Source organism: Enoplosus armatus, chromosome 15, assembly GCF_043641665.1.
Source record: "Enoplosus armatus isolate fEnoArm2 chromosome 15, fEnoArm2.hap1, whole genome shotgun sequence".
NCBI classification, from domain to species: Eukaryota; Metazoa; Chordata; class Actinopteri; order Centrarchiformes; family Enoplosidae; genus Enoplosus; species Enoplosus armatus.
This window is the reverse complement of record NC_092194.1, coordinates 6413191-6426294: the sequence shown is the minus strand read 5'-3', so window position 1 is coordinate 6426294 and position 13104 is coordinate 6413191. Positions and strand designations below refer to the sequence as shown.

General features: G+C 43.4%; 1 protein-coding gene across 1 annotated transcript in view; it reads right to left on the bottom strand.

Moving 5' to 3' along the window:
• Nucleotides 1-6815, bottom strand: part of runx3 (RUNX family transcription factor 3) — a 28693-nt gene extending 21878 nt beyond the window's left edge. The window contains exons 1-3 of the mRNA XM_070919776.1: nucleotides 6107-6815; nucleotides 5227-5383; nucleotides 3720-3824 (exon numbers count right to left, since the gene is read on the bottom strand). Coding sequence (XP_070775877.1) covers nucleotides 3720-3824; nucleotides 5227-5383; nucleotides 6107-6364 — 520 coding nt within the window. The 5' untranslated portion in view covers nucleotides 6365-6815. The remainder of the gene's footprint in view (nucleotides 1-3719; nucleotides 3825-5226; nucleotides 5384-6106) is intronic.
• Between the last annotated feature and the right edge of the window lie 6289 nt (nucleotides 6816-13104).

Sequence of the window (13104 nt, the reverse complement as noted above, 5' to 3'; positions counted from 1 at the left end):
TTGACGTAATTCTAAGTTTTAATTTGCTTTCTGAGTGTACTGTAAAACTTTTCTACACATCTGTAAAGGATATCTGTCTGCACAAATCTTTTTTCTACACATTCACAAACTTTCTGTGAAAGTGTTTTATTTACATGTTCACTCATTCAAATGCTTTTCAGGCTCTAAAAAAGGAGACACAAATCCCGCTGTGCTAATTATTTCTGAACATCATCTCTCAAGCTCAAAATATATCCGACCCTTTTCTGATCTCTCTGACCCAGCCTGACCTGCGGTGAGTTCATCTTTTTTTTTTTCTCTGGGACTGATTCATTTCAGGTCAAGAGATACAGAAATACAAACAGCCCCTCCTCCCTCCACCGCCGTGGGTAAATAGGCAGCGGCTGATGTCATATATAAGTTGAGGGAGTGAGAAGGGCACCAAAAATATAGTTGTGGGATTAATTGGTGCAAATAACCCTGCAGGGTGCACCACGTGTGTGAGCGGTGGTGCGGAGGCATCTGATAGCAGCGACAAACAGGGAGGGTCTCAACACTTAAGTCATCTGCTTTCCTTTTTCTTTCTTTTTTAGCTTGGCATGCTCTCTCTCTCTTGTCGTCCTCGGATGTGGCACGTTGTTAAAGCTGCTGCTCAGACAGAAGTGGAGGGAGAGTTTTCAGTGCGTGCAGTTTGGCCTCAGCAGAAGTTCGATAATGTCGTATGACAGATATATCGGGGTGTGTGTGTGTGTGTGTGTGTGTGTGTGTGTGTGTGTGTGTGTGTGTGTGTGTGTGTGTGTGTGTGTGTGTGTGTGTGTGTTGGGGAGGGGGGGGGGGGGGTATGATGACGAATACCGGATGTGTGATGAGGAAATCAGCAGCAAGGGAGACAAAAATACTTTAGCAAAAACATTTAGCCTACTTTCTGTTCAGGAACAGAAAGCTGTCATTGTGTGTTTATATCCATTTACGTGTGTGTGTGTGTGTGTGTGTGTGTGTGTGTGTGTGTGTGTGTGTGTGTGTGTGTGTGTGGGGGCATGTGAAACTACATCTGTGTACATATTTGAGCCCATGTGTGTGTCTATCTTACTGCTCAAGTGTTTTCAGAAGGCATGGCGTTCTTTGTTACACATGCCTCAGGCGAGGCACCGCTGCAGTCCTGTCCGTCAGGTTCTCCAGACTGGATCAGTAAACATTAATAACCCCCCCCCCCCCCCTTCAGTGCCAACTCCTGCCGTGGCTCTGCTGGCAGCCATGCAAATGCAGGGCCCTACGCAAACAGCCTGTAAAGCCATGTGCAGGCTGGGCCCCCGCAGCCTGCCAGCCTGCGGACAGGTGAGCACATCCGTGGCCAAGTCTGGCTTCAGGCTGTCTGCACTCTATGAATGATAAAGCTGAGACGTACAGGCAACGTTGTGTGGTTAAAAAAACTGGGATCAAAGCAGCGTTGGAATATATAACTGTCTCAGAGGATGACATTTGTAATGAAAAAATGCTGTTAGTTTTATGTGTTGGCAAAAGTGCCTCTCTGCTTTGGCTCTAAACGTCATACAGCCGATATAATGTGGTGCCTTGTGGTTAGAGAAGAATGTGATTATTTTTATGGCCCTAATAATGTCTGAATGGTAGTGTGTGTTCCTGTGCTTTGACTGTGCCGGGACATGACTGATATAATACTCCTAGAATGTGCTTCTTGTTTAAATATGAGAGCTCCTTTATCTCATCTCGCAAGTGATTTTCTATTTTGAGGCTACAAGTCCTTTAATACACTAAACTGGACTGAAACCTCATCTCAGCCTCGCATCTGACAGCTCATTCAAACCAATGTAATGAACAGTATAAATGTGCTGCGTTTCCAAATGATTATTCTATTAACTGTGATCAGCTGTTTTTTTTCCTGGATCTGTTTTCACTGCGGAGTAACTAGATGTATTATTCATATTTCAGAGCCGCTTTGACTCAGTATTTCAGCCATCTTAACACTTAGCACAAATCAAACAATATCTGGTTCCAGAGGGTTACGCTGAAGGAGGTTCTAGTTAGTACATATTGAAATCATACTGATGCATGTAAAAAAAAATCAGCCTTTGCCGAAGTTTACTTTGTCATTCTATGAATTCCCTCTCAGCACCGTGTAAGAGAGTTTAATGGAGCCCTAAATTCCTCCTGCCCTATATTAAACAGTGTCACTTTATAGCACCCAGCGCCAGTGTAAAAGTAGCACGGCCACTCTGACGCCTCAGCCAGAGCCGTAGCACGTTGACAGACAGACAGGAGACAACCTTAATGTACACAGTTATTTCAGGCGGAGACGCTCGCAGACGCACATGAGAACCCGTTTATGCACAGAGTCACACGTTGGGCTTTTTTTTTTCTTTTTTCTTTTGACAAAAGACGATCAAGTTGAAACCATCCACACGCACGCACTGTGTTTATTATTATCTAGTCCCTCCCTCCTGTGCAGTCACTGTTCTCTTTAAGGCCTCTACAAATAGCATCCAGCCTGGCAGGTGGGGTGGGGGGGTGACGATGCCCCTTTCTGTGTGCGCCTCAACTCTCTCCCTCTCTGCCAGCCATATCCCCCCTCATGTGGCACTTGCTACCACTCTCTCTTCCCCTGCTGTGGTCTGTTTTGACTGGGCTAAATCCACCCTGTCCCAAATATCCCCCTCCACAGACATGAGCACAAGCCTCAGCTATCCGCCTGTTCAGAGACCTCTAAAACCCAGCACTCCAGGACCATTAAAACCACGACCCCTCTGTAGGTAGATCGTGAAAACGTACCCACCTCCTCTATCCCACCTTGACCTCACGAAAGATTCATACAGGCGGGCTCATACGCCACCAGCCCTCAGCCCCTGACTCATCTGAGTAACACTACTCTCCACCATCCCTCACACCAGCAGCATTAAACCACATGAGAATGTAGCTGCGGCTGAACGGCGGCGCTAACAGCTTTAGCACGCCGAGCCTCCCTGCCAGGGCTAACAGTGGCCAGAGTCTGCCCTGTGTTAAATCAACGAGCCACTTATGTGGTCGGTCAGGTACAGCCCCTCTGACCAGCTCTGGGGAAGGTAGGAGTGAGGGGTGGCTGAGGAGGAGGCAGGGGGGTCGACTGAGCTGAGCCACCTGCGGCTTGGAGACTCACTCGGCTCCTCTTAGTGGTCTTGGGTTATGCTTTAATATGCTTTACAGTTTCCTCTGACTGGGCCCTTCCCTGTTCCCCTGCTGCACACACACACACACACACACACTGAGACAGACCTGCACTTGTATACTTGTGAGGACAATGCACCGCCCTACATTCATCCTCTAGAGGCTTACCATAACCACTTCATGCCTAACCCCAACCTTAACCTAGTTTTAACTCTAATCTCAACCCCAAAACCGAGTCTTAATCCCACAGCAAATCAAGTGGAAACCGAACTTTTGCACATGTGATTGTGTGAAAATGTTACCTCCACAGTGTGATGAATGCATAACACACACACACACACACACACACTATCAGACATGCACATCACAGTATCAGATTTACATATAACATCTGCATATATGACTCATGCAGTTCTTCTAGCATGTAGAGATACTGACACCCACCACTTTCAGAACGAGGATTAGCTGCTTCTCACCGGGTGGCTCTGCAACATTCACATCACACCACAATGCACTTGAGCAACAACAATAGCAGTGTCGGTGGGCGTGAGAGTGTGCGTGTGCGTGTGCGTGCGTGTACTCACTGCGCGGTTCCCGGGGTCCATCCACGGTGACTTTGATGGCGCGGTGGTAGGTGGCCACTTGTGGCGGTCCGGTGAACACGGTGATGGTCAGAGTGAAGCTCTTTCCTGCAGCACAGCAACACGGCCATGAGGTTTATGGAAGACGTGTCATTCCACTTTATAAATAGCCTCCCCGAATGATCTGTAAACTCTTTTCTCTTTGTTTGCAACAATACCTCGCTTGTTCAACTTCAAATCATCCCCGGCTTTTGTCCCGCTGCAGCTTTTTGAATTAAGGGACAGAAGAAAAAAAAAAAGAAAAAAAAAATGGTGGTGGTTGATGGCCTGACTGCGGGTATGATTTAGATTATTGGGCGAATTTGTTCCAGATTGGGTTTACAGCGATAGTTTATTGTTCAACAAGGCTGGCTCTTGCTCCCTTCTGCACCAGAGTCCGTGCAGGGGGAGGAAGGCTGCGTCATGCAGCGGGTCCGGTGCTCTGAGAAAGGCATCTCTTGTTAAACAGAGACTGCGTGGGAGGAGAGCCGAAGAAGACGAATCCTCCGGGTGGGGTAATTGACTAGAGAAATGAAAGGTGTTGGCTACTTTTTAATTTGGAGACGAGGCCCATTTCCCCATTCACCAAACCACCGCTATTCTAACATTAAAGGGGAATGTAAAAGGCCGACGAAAGGGCCAGAGGAGGCTCCTGGGGGGGGGGGGTGGGAACTCCTCCTCTGCTTGGAAGATGTGTCGTGAACAATCAGGCTTTTAAAAATATTTTTAGTCCAGGATCTGTTGTTATTTGTTCCTGGTAACGGAGAGGTTTTGTTTTACTCAATATCACAATAACGTTGTTCAGCGGGCATTGCGCATTAACCGCAACATCACATCCTGTTGATGAGGGATTTTTGTTTTATTTTATTACGGCAATTAAAAACAATACCCATGCTAAATAACAGGCATTAGGCCGGGAGCCTGTTTGGTGGCGGGGACTGTTTGACATAGCGCCCCGGGACACAACGTGGATCATTATTTGTATTCCCCTGGATTAAGAAAATTACAGTCATCGCGACTGTTCACCGTGACGCAGGCCAGATGTTGGACACCCATGGACGTCAGCTGGCAAAGTCTCACCTGAATGACTCCCGACTTGTATCTTTGTGATAGACAGCAGAGAGCAGGCCTCAACTGGCGTAAAACAATATATTTTAAAAGCTATATTTGAAGGAGTATCACGGGCCAGCGTTTCCTATCTGTGCGTCTGTGCTGCATATTTGGTGATCTGGACGTTTAGTCATTTTTCACATTCAGTAAAAAATAATAACATGCTGTCAGATGTCAGTCGTTACACCAGAAATGTGATCCTTTATATTATCATAAGCGCTTTTCCAAATGTCATGTGTGCAGGCCTGTGTGTGTGTGTGTGTGTGTGTGTGTGTGTGAGAGAGAGAGAGAGAGAGACAGAGAGAGAGACAGACAGACAGAGACAGAGAGAGAGACAGACAGAGAGTGAGTTTCAGCTCACCTCGTCCGCTCCTGCCCACGAAGCGCAGGTCGTTGAAGCGGGCCACCTGGTTCTTCATCACGGCGGAGGCGTTCCTCAGCTCGGCCGAGTAGTTCTCGTCGTTGCCGGCCATCACGGTGACCAGAGTCCCGTCGGGGACGTCACCGAGAGCCACGACCTGCACCGGAGAAAGCGGGCGGTCATGGGTCACCAAACCAAATGTACACACTGCGCGCGTAAAACCGCATCCGGCTCCCATAATATTAAGCACCAATATCGCCACCGTTTCACCACACTGTCAACAATAGACCATCACATAAAGCACACAACTGGGAGAGTCCGTGAGGTGGACCCTCTGGTGTAGACTAAGGACACTAAAATATAAATTCTAGGCTATTATTTATAAAGTTATTTATTTCCTTGTGTTCTCATCGGATCTGATCCACAAACACGATGTAGACAATACAAGGCGTCATGTTGACACAAACCTCGAATATTTACCTAGAAAGCATCAAAATCATATATAATACAGAAAAATCTAAAAATAAATATTTGAGTTCAGATCTTTTTGCTCAGACTTCTTGTAATTTCAGACCTCTTCTCTGTAATCATTTTATTGAGGATGTTATTATTCTGGACGGTGCCTTTTTAAGCCAATAAAGGCAGAGCTTATTCATAGCGACGTTTTAATCATTTAATATCCTACACAAATACAACATTCAGAAACCAAACGAGCACATCTTCCAGAGCCCACTCTTATTTATAAATAAATGCAATTAAATTCTCCTTAAAATGTATCTGGTTGGTCTTTTCTCGTGCATTTCCCACAGTTAGAAAACCGCAATGAGCGTCATAAAAAATGAAAATATAATAAATGATAATTAGAAGCCATGTGTCTTGCCTTGAAAGCCACGGGGAGCGTCTTGTTGCACCTCCAGTGAGACGGGAGGACGGAGCAGAGGAAGTTGGGGCTGTCGGTCCGGACCAGCTCGCCGGCGTGATCCGCCAGGACGTCCACCACGTTCCTGGTGTCCGGTCTTGACCTGAGGGGCCCCGGGGTGGCCATGGCCCCGTTGCTGTCTCCAATCTTACTGCAGGGGAAGGACGTGGAGGGCGGCGTGAACCGTCTGGTGGTGGGCGGCTCTACGGGAATATGCATCACAACAGCTTGGGTCAGTGCCACCTGACTGGGTTGAGTTGGAGGAGCAGGGTCTCTCTGGGAGAAAAACAGTTTTTCTTTCCCTCCAGACGCTGATGGTCTCAGGAGTCCGCCGCGTGAGAGCGCAAAGGATGGAGGCGAGAGCGCACTAAGTCTGAGTGAAGAAGAGAGCCTCGCTACCTTATCAGACACAGCAAACTGTGCGCTAGATCATCTGCACAGGATGTGTCAGCCCGAGGAACATCAGGGTGGCTCTGTGTTTCACTAACCTCAGCAAACAGCGTGCACGTCTCCAAAGTCTCTCAGTGCTGAACTCTTACCTGTCGCACACTTGACGGACAGTTTCAGCACAGACGACTGGAGCTCTCACTTGGAAATCTCAAATCAGTCAGTGAATCCCCTAAATCATTTGCTGCCGATCGGTGACAATCTGTCGGCAGTAATAAAGTAATCCGTGGTACAAAAAGTTAGACAATCCAGCTGACTGACTTTCTCGGTTTAAGCTTTTTGTTTTTAAATGGTCTCGACTAAACAGCCAAACTTTGCCAGACGCCTCTTTAGGTCTCACCAGACTCCGCTGGGAAAAAAACCCCGTAAAACTGAATGTATCAAACCCGAATGTCTCTAGTCAAACTGACGCTGAAGCACATCAGTGTCCTTTTCTTGCGTTGAAGTTCTTGAGACTTTATCCTCGTTGGATCCTCCCCACACACACACACACACACACTCACACAAACAACAACAACAACAACAACAACGCTACTCTGGTATAAGAGGAACTGTCCTGTCGCTCCTGTTGAATCTCCTTTAAAGTTATCCTGTAGCGCAGAGAAGGAGCCGCGAGGCTGAACGGAGTGCAGAGTGCCGCGATATTATTTTACCCGAGTCATTTTAGTGTTTAGTGGTCGGGAGTGCGGAGATGATTTCCACCAATGAATCAGCTGGGCTGGGCTTTCACCGGACCAATCACACTCTCCGGTGCTGCGTCTCCAGCCCTGCGCTGCTGTTACACACCAGCTGAATTATTGATACCTATCTGTGCTTCTCTCTCTGCCTGCCTTTTTACAGACGCACGTTAGCGTGATGCAGAGAGGAATAAAGAGGTATAAGGTCTTTTTTTTTTTAAGAAGGAGAAACACGTTTTTATTTATTTATTTATTTATTTTAATTTATTTTTTTTACAGAATTGTATAAAAAGATGATTATTTGGACGTACATTTCTTTTAAATTATAGCCAGTAAGTATGAGCGAGAAACTCTGTTAAATGTGTAAAATGTTGAATGTGATGGATTTAAATATGTAAAATAACTGACTCTGGTTCAGTGCAAAACAACCTGTGTGTTGTTATGAATTATTCGCCTTCCAGGGAGACAGTTTAATTGATTAAATAATATATAATAAAGTGAAAGATGAGCACCTTTATCCCCGTCACACTGGTTTGTCACTGGCCTATTTTTACTTGCTGTTGTTTATAATTTATCTGCAGACTGCAGAGGCCTGCGGTTTTCCGATCATTTATTCATTTTGAAAAGCTATTATATCTGCGTTACACCTTCTCAGCAGGTAAATAATATTTTCACAAAGTGAAATTATGTTGGTGAGACAGATCCGTATCACTGTAATTGACTGAGCTGAATTAATAAGAGCATTAAAGCAACCAGGCAAGTGTGTTTCATGCACATCAAACGGTGCAACAGAGTAATCAGTGTGTGTTTGTTTGTCTGTGTGTGTGTGTGTGTGTGCCAGAGGCTGAATTCATTAGAAACCTGAAATGTTGATGGTTACATCAAATGACGGCACACCCTGCAAACCCTCCGCCATGCTGCTTTCTGACACTAGTTGGCGCATTTGCCTTTTCAATCGCTGTCAGCTGCGACAGTCTGAGGCAGACATTTCACATCTGCAGAGGGAAGGAAACTTTTATCTGCCCTCTGAGATTGTCGGAAATCTGAATTAATTTCGACTTTCGCCAAATCAGTTAAACGAATTCCTTCAGTGAGGTGTTTCTGTCGTCGAAAGAAGCACTTTTTCTTTTTTTAACATCTGCATTTGGTTTTCTGCCTGAATCACAATAATCTTAATTATTGTTGAGAAATGTAATTATTATGAAAGCACTGACATTTATTCGTTTAATAACCGCACAGTGAAGCCGTGTGATGGATTAGAGTTAAGCTTTCCTCCTCGAAATATGACATTTAGAGGCTCCATTGGTTCATTGTGTCGTGTCTTCCACTGTAAATGCAATAGGCACATTCTCAAACATCTCTTAAAATACTGTATACAAGTTTACCTTGTGTGCAATATTAATTTGATAATAAACATTATGAAAGATTTGGCGACTTCACTGTTTTTTAATTAATTTAGACATTTCTGGCAGCTTTGATCAAATAAATTAAAATGGTCAAAGAAACCTAATTTAAAAAAAACTAATGTTTTAAATTAATTCATGCAAACAGGAAATATGCCAGTAAAACAAATATGAACAAGTCACGTGGATTTTCGTTGAAGCGCATTTTAAAATGCATTCAGTAAATCGATGTTTCATTTTAATAGTAAAAAAAAACGCCTCTGCGTGTGTGTGTGTGTGTGTGTGTGTGTGTGTGTGTGGCGGGTTTTAAGTTGTTTACTTGCATGCGAGTAAATTAAGTGCAGTTAAGTGGCGTGAGGAGTCATCGGAGTGGCTTCAGATTTCCCCTTAATTTCTCTCTGTCACACTAAATCAGAGCCACAGTCAAAGAGAGATGCAGAGGGAAGTCTGGAAAAGTTCAACACAAAGCAACAGACAATTCCTAATTACAGAAATATTAGAGCTTATTTTCACAATTTGCGTTTTATGTGGGATCAAACCTGGCCACAAACCTCACAATATCAGTGGTGTTGTGTCAATGCAGCGTGTGCTGACACTTGTGTAGGAAAAGTAAAATCTATAGTACCTGTAGTATAGTATAGTATAAACCTAAGTTTATATACATGCATCCATCTGAATTATCTGCCCCGAGAAAGTGTTAAACATTAGTTATATAAATCAAATCCACATCAAAACTTCTCTCAATGTCTCTCTTCTAATTTTTTAAAATGTTATCTTCTTTTCCCTCAGTCTTTCTCTATTTAGGTCACAGAAATATTAACCTATCAGCTTGAATAACACTCTTGACACTCCTTCTTTGTGGTTGCTTGTTATTTTGGTGATCTAGGACAGCGGTTCAGGTGGGTGTGGTGACTCAAACGGGTTACCAACAAAATTAAATAAAAAAAAAATACAATTTCACCATTTTACTTTAGAAATGTTACCTATCAGTAATAGAAAAATATTTAAATTATGGTGACAAAGTAATTTCAATCGTGATCTCAGTGTAGACAACAACAGAAATATTCCTTGGTAAGAGTCCCAGAGAAAGCCCTTATGCTCTGTGGCCTAATGTGTTTAAATTCTGGTGTTTTTGACTTGAACATGTAGGTGAACCCCAAATGGCAGAAGCTTATTCCACAGTTGAGCTCAAATCACTCCATGTAGAAGCAGCAGCGAAATCCTCACAATCCTAACTGCAAAAAATCACCTCTGATCAGATCGCCTGTCATGCGGCCTCTATTTTGAGTGCAGCTCAACTGGGACAATGACAATGCTGGTGATATTTTAGTCGTGCTCCTGCCCTAGTTCATTATTAATATGTGACCACACGCCCCAGCTATACCCCGCTCAGCCGTAATGTACGCTCCGGGCGCCTGTCACATTTAGACCTCTGCATTTCAACATGCAGTTTCTACAGTTTCAGCCGCACAGGCATCGAGGACAGAGCCCGCCATGCCCCTGAACGATTTTTAATGATCCGGGTGGGTTGAGCCTGAAATCAAGACAGAACTCGCGGAGGATATGTGAAACCCCCGGACCCACCTCAAATAGGCCTCAGCATATATGATTCTTAAGCATTCGAGGATGAAAAGAAAATGGATCCTTCAGATAAAAATCAAGAAATCACATCATTGTGTGCTGATGGTTGCTCTGTGAAAAGGTATGACTAGAGAGGTTGCCTTCATCCCTCCTGACCTGAAGCATAATGAACGCTCATAACAACAAAAAGAAAGGGTTCCCTGTGGTATCACAAAATGGTTTGTTGTCTAAAGACACCATGAATCAGCACCACAGTCAAACGGCTCTGAATGCACAAGATGATGTTTAACTAATGCTAAAGTTCCTTGGAGTCCTTACAAAGAAGCACTTCCTCTTCTGTGAGTAGGAAACCAAAGGAAACCCCGCTTACTGTAGGTTTTATGTGTATGTGTAATGAGTCAGATTGTAAAAACTAATATGAGTATGATCCCCATTAGCAGAGAAGCCTTTGGGGTCTGTAAACTTATACCTGACTCTAAATGCCACCCACACTGCTTTCAGTGCCACTTAAAAGTCACTTTGAAGATGGGGACAGTCTCAGATACATGGAGATCCCTTTTAAAGTGTTTTTCTTTTCTTTTTTTTTTACTGAATATGATCTATTAGCCTCTGTAAACTCCCGGGCTATTTTCAGACTTGCACACATAAGCCTTTGGATGGGTAGCTATTCATTTGGAAAAGGGGGCTATGGGGGCAATTAGAAATAGTTTGAGGTTCGGCGATGACATAAGACAAAGATTTCTATCTTTAGAGGAGCTGTGGCGGTCACACATTTCTGTACATTCACAAATTACAGGGCAAGCTTTGGCCCTCAACCCACCGAATGCATTCCTTCCGAAAAGTGTCTGCTCGAATTTCAGCCGGGGGTTTCTGCTCAGTGGAAATATGAGTGTTCTGAATGGACGACTTCTATGAAATGGAGTTTTATTCCTCTCGGATTAAATTAGCTCTACTTTAGGGCTCGGGGTATTTTTTTGTATGAATGATGAATTCTGCGGTGGCTGTGGAACGCCGGGCTTGTTTACCCTTTCCTCCTCTTTTTTTGAGACGTAGCTCGCTATGAAATGGACTTTTTCTGCTTGATATGACAAGAGTGTCTGTGATTAGACTCCTGAGCATGATGTAAGTCACCAAAGCCATTTGTGCAAGTCCCCTCAAAGCCAAATCATATTCTAGCGTTGGAGTGTTTATATACACAAGTATATGGAGAAACTTTTAAACAACAGTGAGTGGGTACAGACTGTTTGGGTTTTGGGCTCTTGCTGCTCTGATGCCTGATTCTCTCTCAAATTTTGATTACATGATGTGTCAGCACATCACAATTGGTGGTCATTTTTGTCCATTTTGATGTTCAGACAAGAAAATAGGAAACACATTGAACAATTTTGATCATATAAATTTGTATGTTATTTTTTCTCCACCCGGGCTGTCTGTCACTGTCTGTTTTAATTATCACTGGAATGCACTTGTGTATTCAAACTTTGTTTTTGCTCTTAATGACCCTAAAAATGTTATTTTAATTTCTATAGTTTTCTTCTATAATTTGCCCCTCGTTGTACTTTACATATCCAGTAACTCATGAGAGTGTCGGGCTCCGATTCCAGATCCTTGAAGGCGTTTGGAGTATATATTATCCTAAACACGATGAAGAGGATAGTGACGTTTCCAAACCCAGCAGCTAATTACTATGTAAGCGTGATGAGTTGAGATGTAGCAGTCACCAGAGGAGACAATGAGCACATTGATCTCATGCATCTTTAATATTCTGCTTACATTTTATAAAAGGTGCAGAGCGGAGCCAAGGGCTTATAAAAGCCCTCTGAATCAATTGAGCAGCATAATGGCTGCTGGGGGACGACTCCAACTATGTTTTTATTTCTGTCTGCTAAATGTAAATGGACTTTTTAAAGAGTACATTCATTTTCAAACATACCAGGCATGTATTTGTGTCTGACACTTCATTTCAAATTGAATAAATTATGGGAGGAGTTTGGTAGTGGTGCCACTTCGATGTTCTCCAATTCTCCAGAGCAGTGGTGCAAAGTAAGTAAATACATTTACTTAAATACTGTACTTAAGAACAATTTTGAAGTACTTGTACTTTACTTGAGTACTTCATTTCCATTTTATACAACTTTATAATTCTTCTTGAGTACATTTAGAAATATTGTACTTTTTATTCTACTACATTTATTTGACACGTATAGGCATTAGTCACTTTTCAGATTAAGCTTTTACATTCAGACAATGAATATGATAAGCCTATAAAATACATTATTAAAGATTAGACCAGTGGTTTCCAATGTTTTTGGTTTGCGACCAGTTCCACCAAAGAATGAAGATTTCCCCTCTAAACTTCTCAGATGGTTTCAATTAAATATCTGTTAGATGCCCAGCGGTAAAACTATATCCTATATTTAATTTAAAAAGACAAAGACAAGAGAATAGTTAAAAACATGAATACAAATGTGTGTGCATTTTTAATCATCTCATGAGCCCTCAGATTTATCTTGTGACCCTTTGGAGGGGGGCCAACCAACAGGTTGGGAAGCACTTGACTAAACTACCAAACTCATAAGCGCCTGAGCGATGGAGCAAGCGGAGCAAATGCATCCCCATTATTCAATTAGGAGGAGCAAAGTTATGGTTTGGCTACCCCACTTTTTGTCTTTTTAAAAATAAACTTCACACAAAAATCACTTTTTTTGGACCACGCTTTGAGTCGGTTCAGTCACAGTCTGTCGAGGAGTCCGACTGTTTACAAAGGTGAGAAACATAGAACAAAGGAACAGATAGGCGAGTGGATGTTGAATGAACCTGCTTGGTCCACTGACTCCAGCCAAACTTTAAA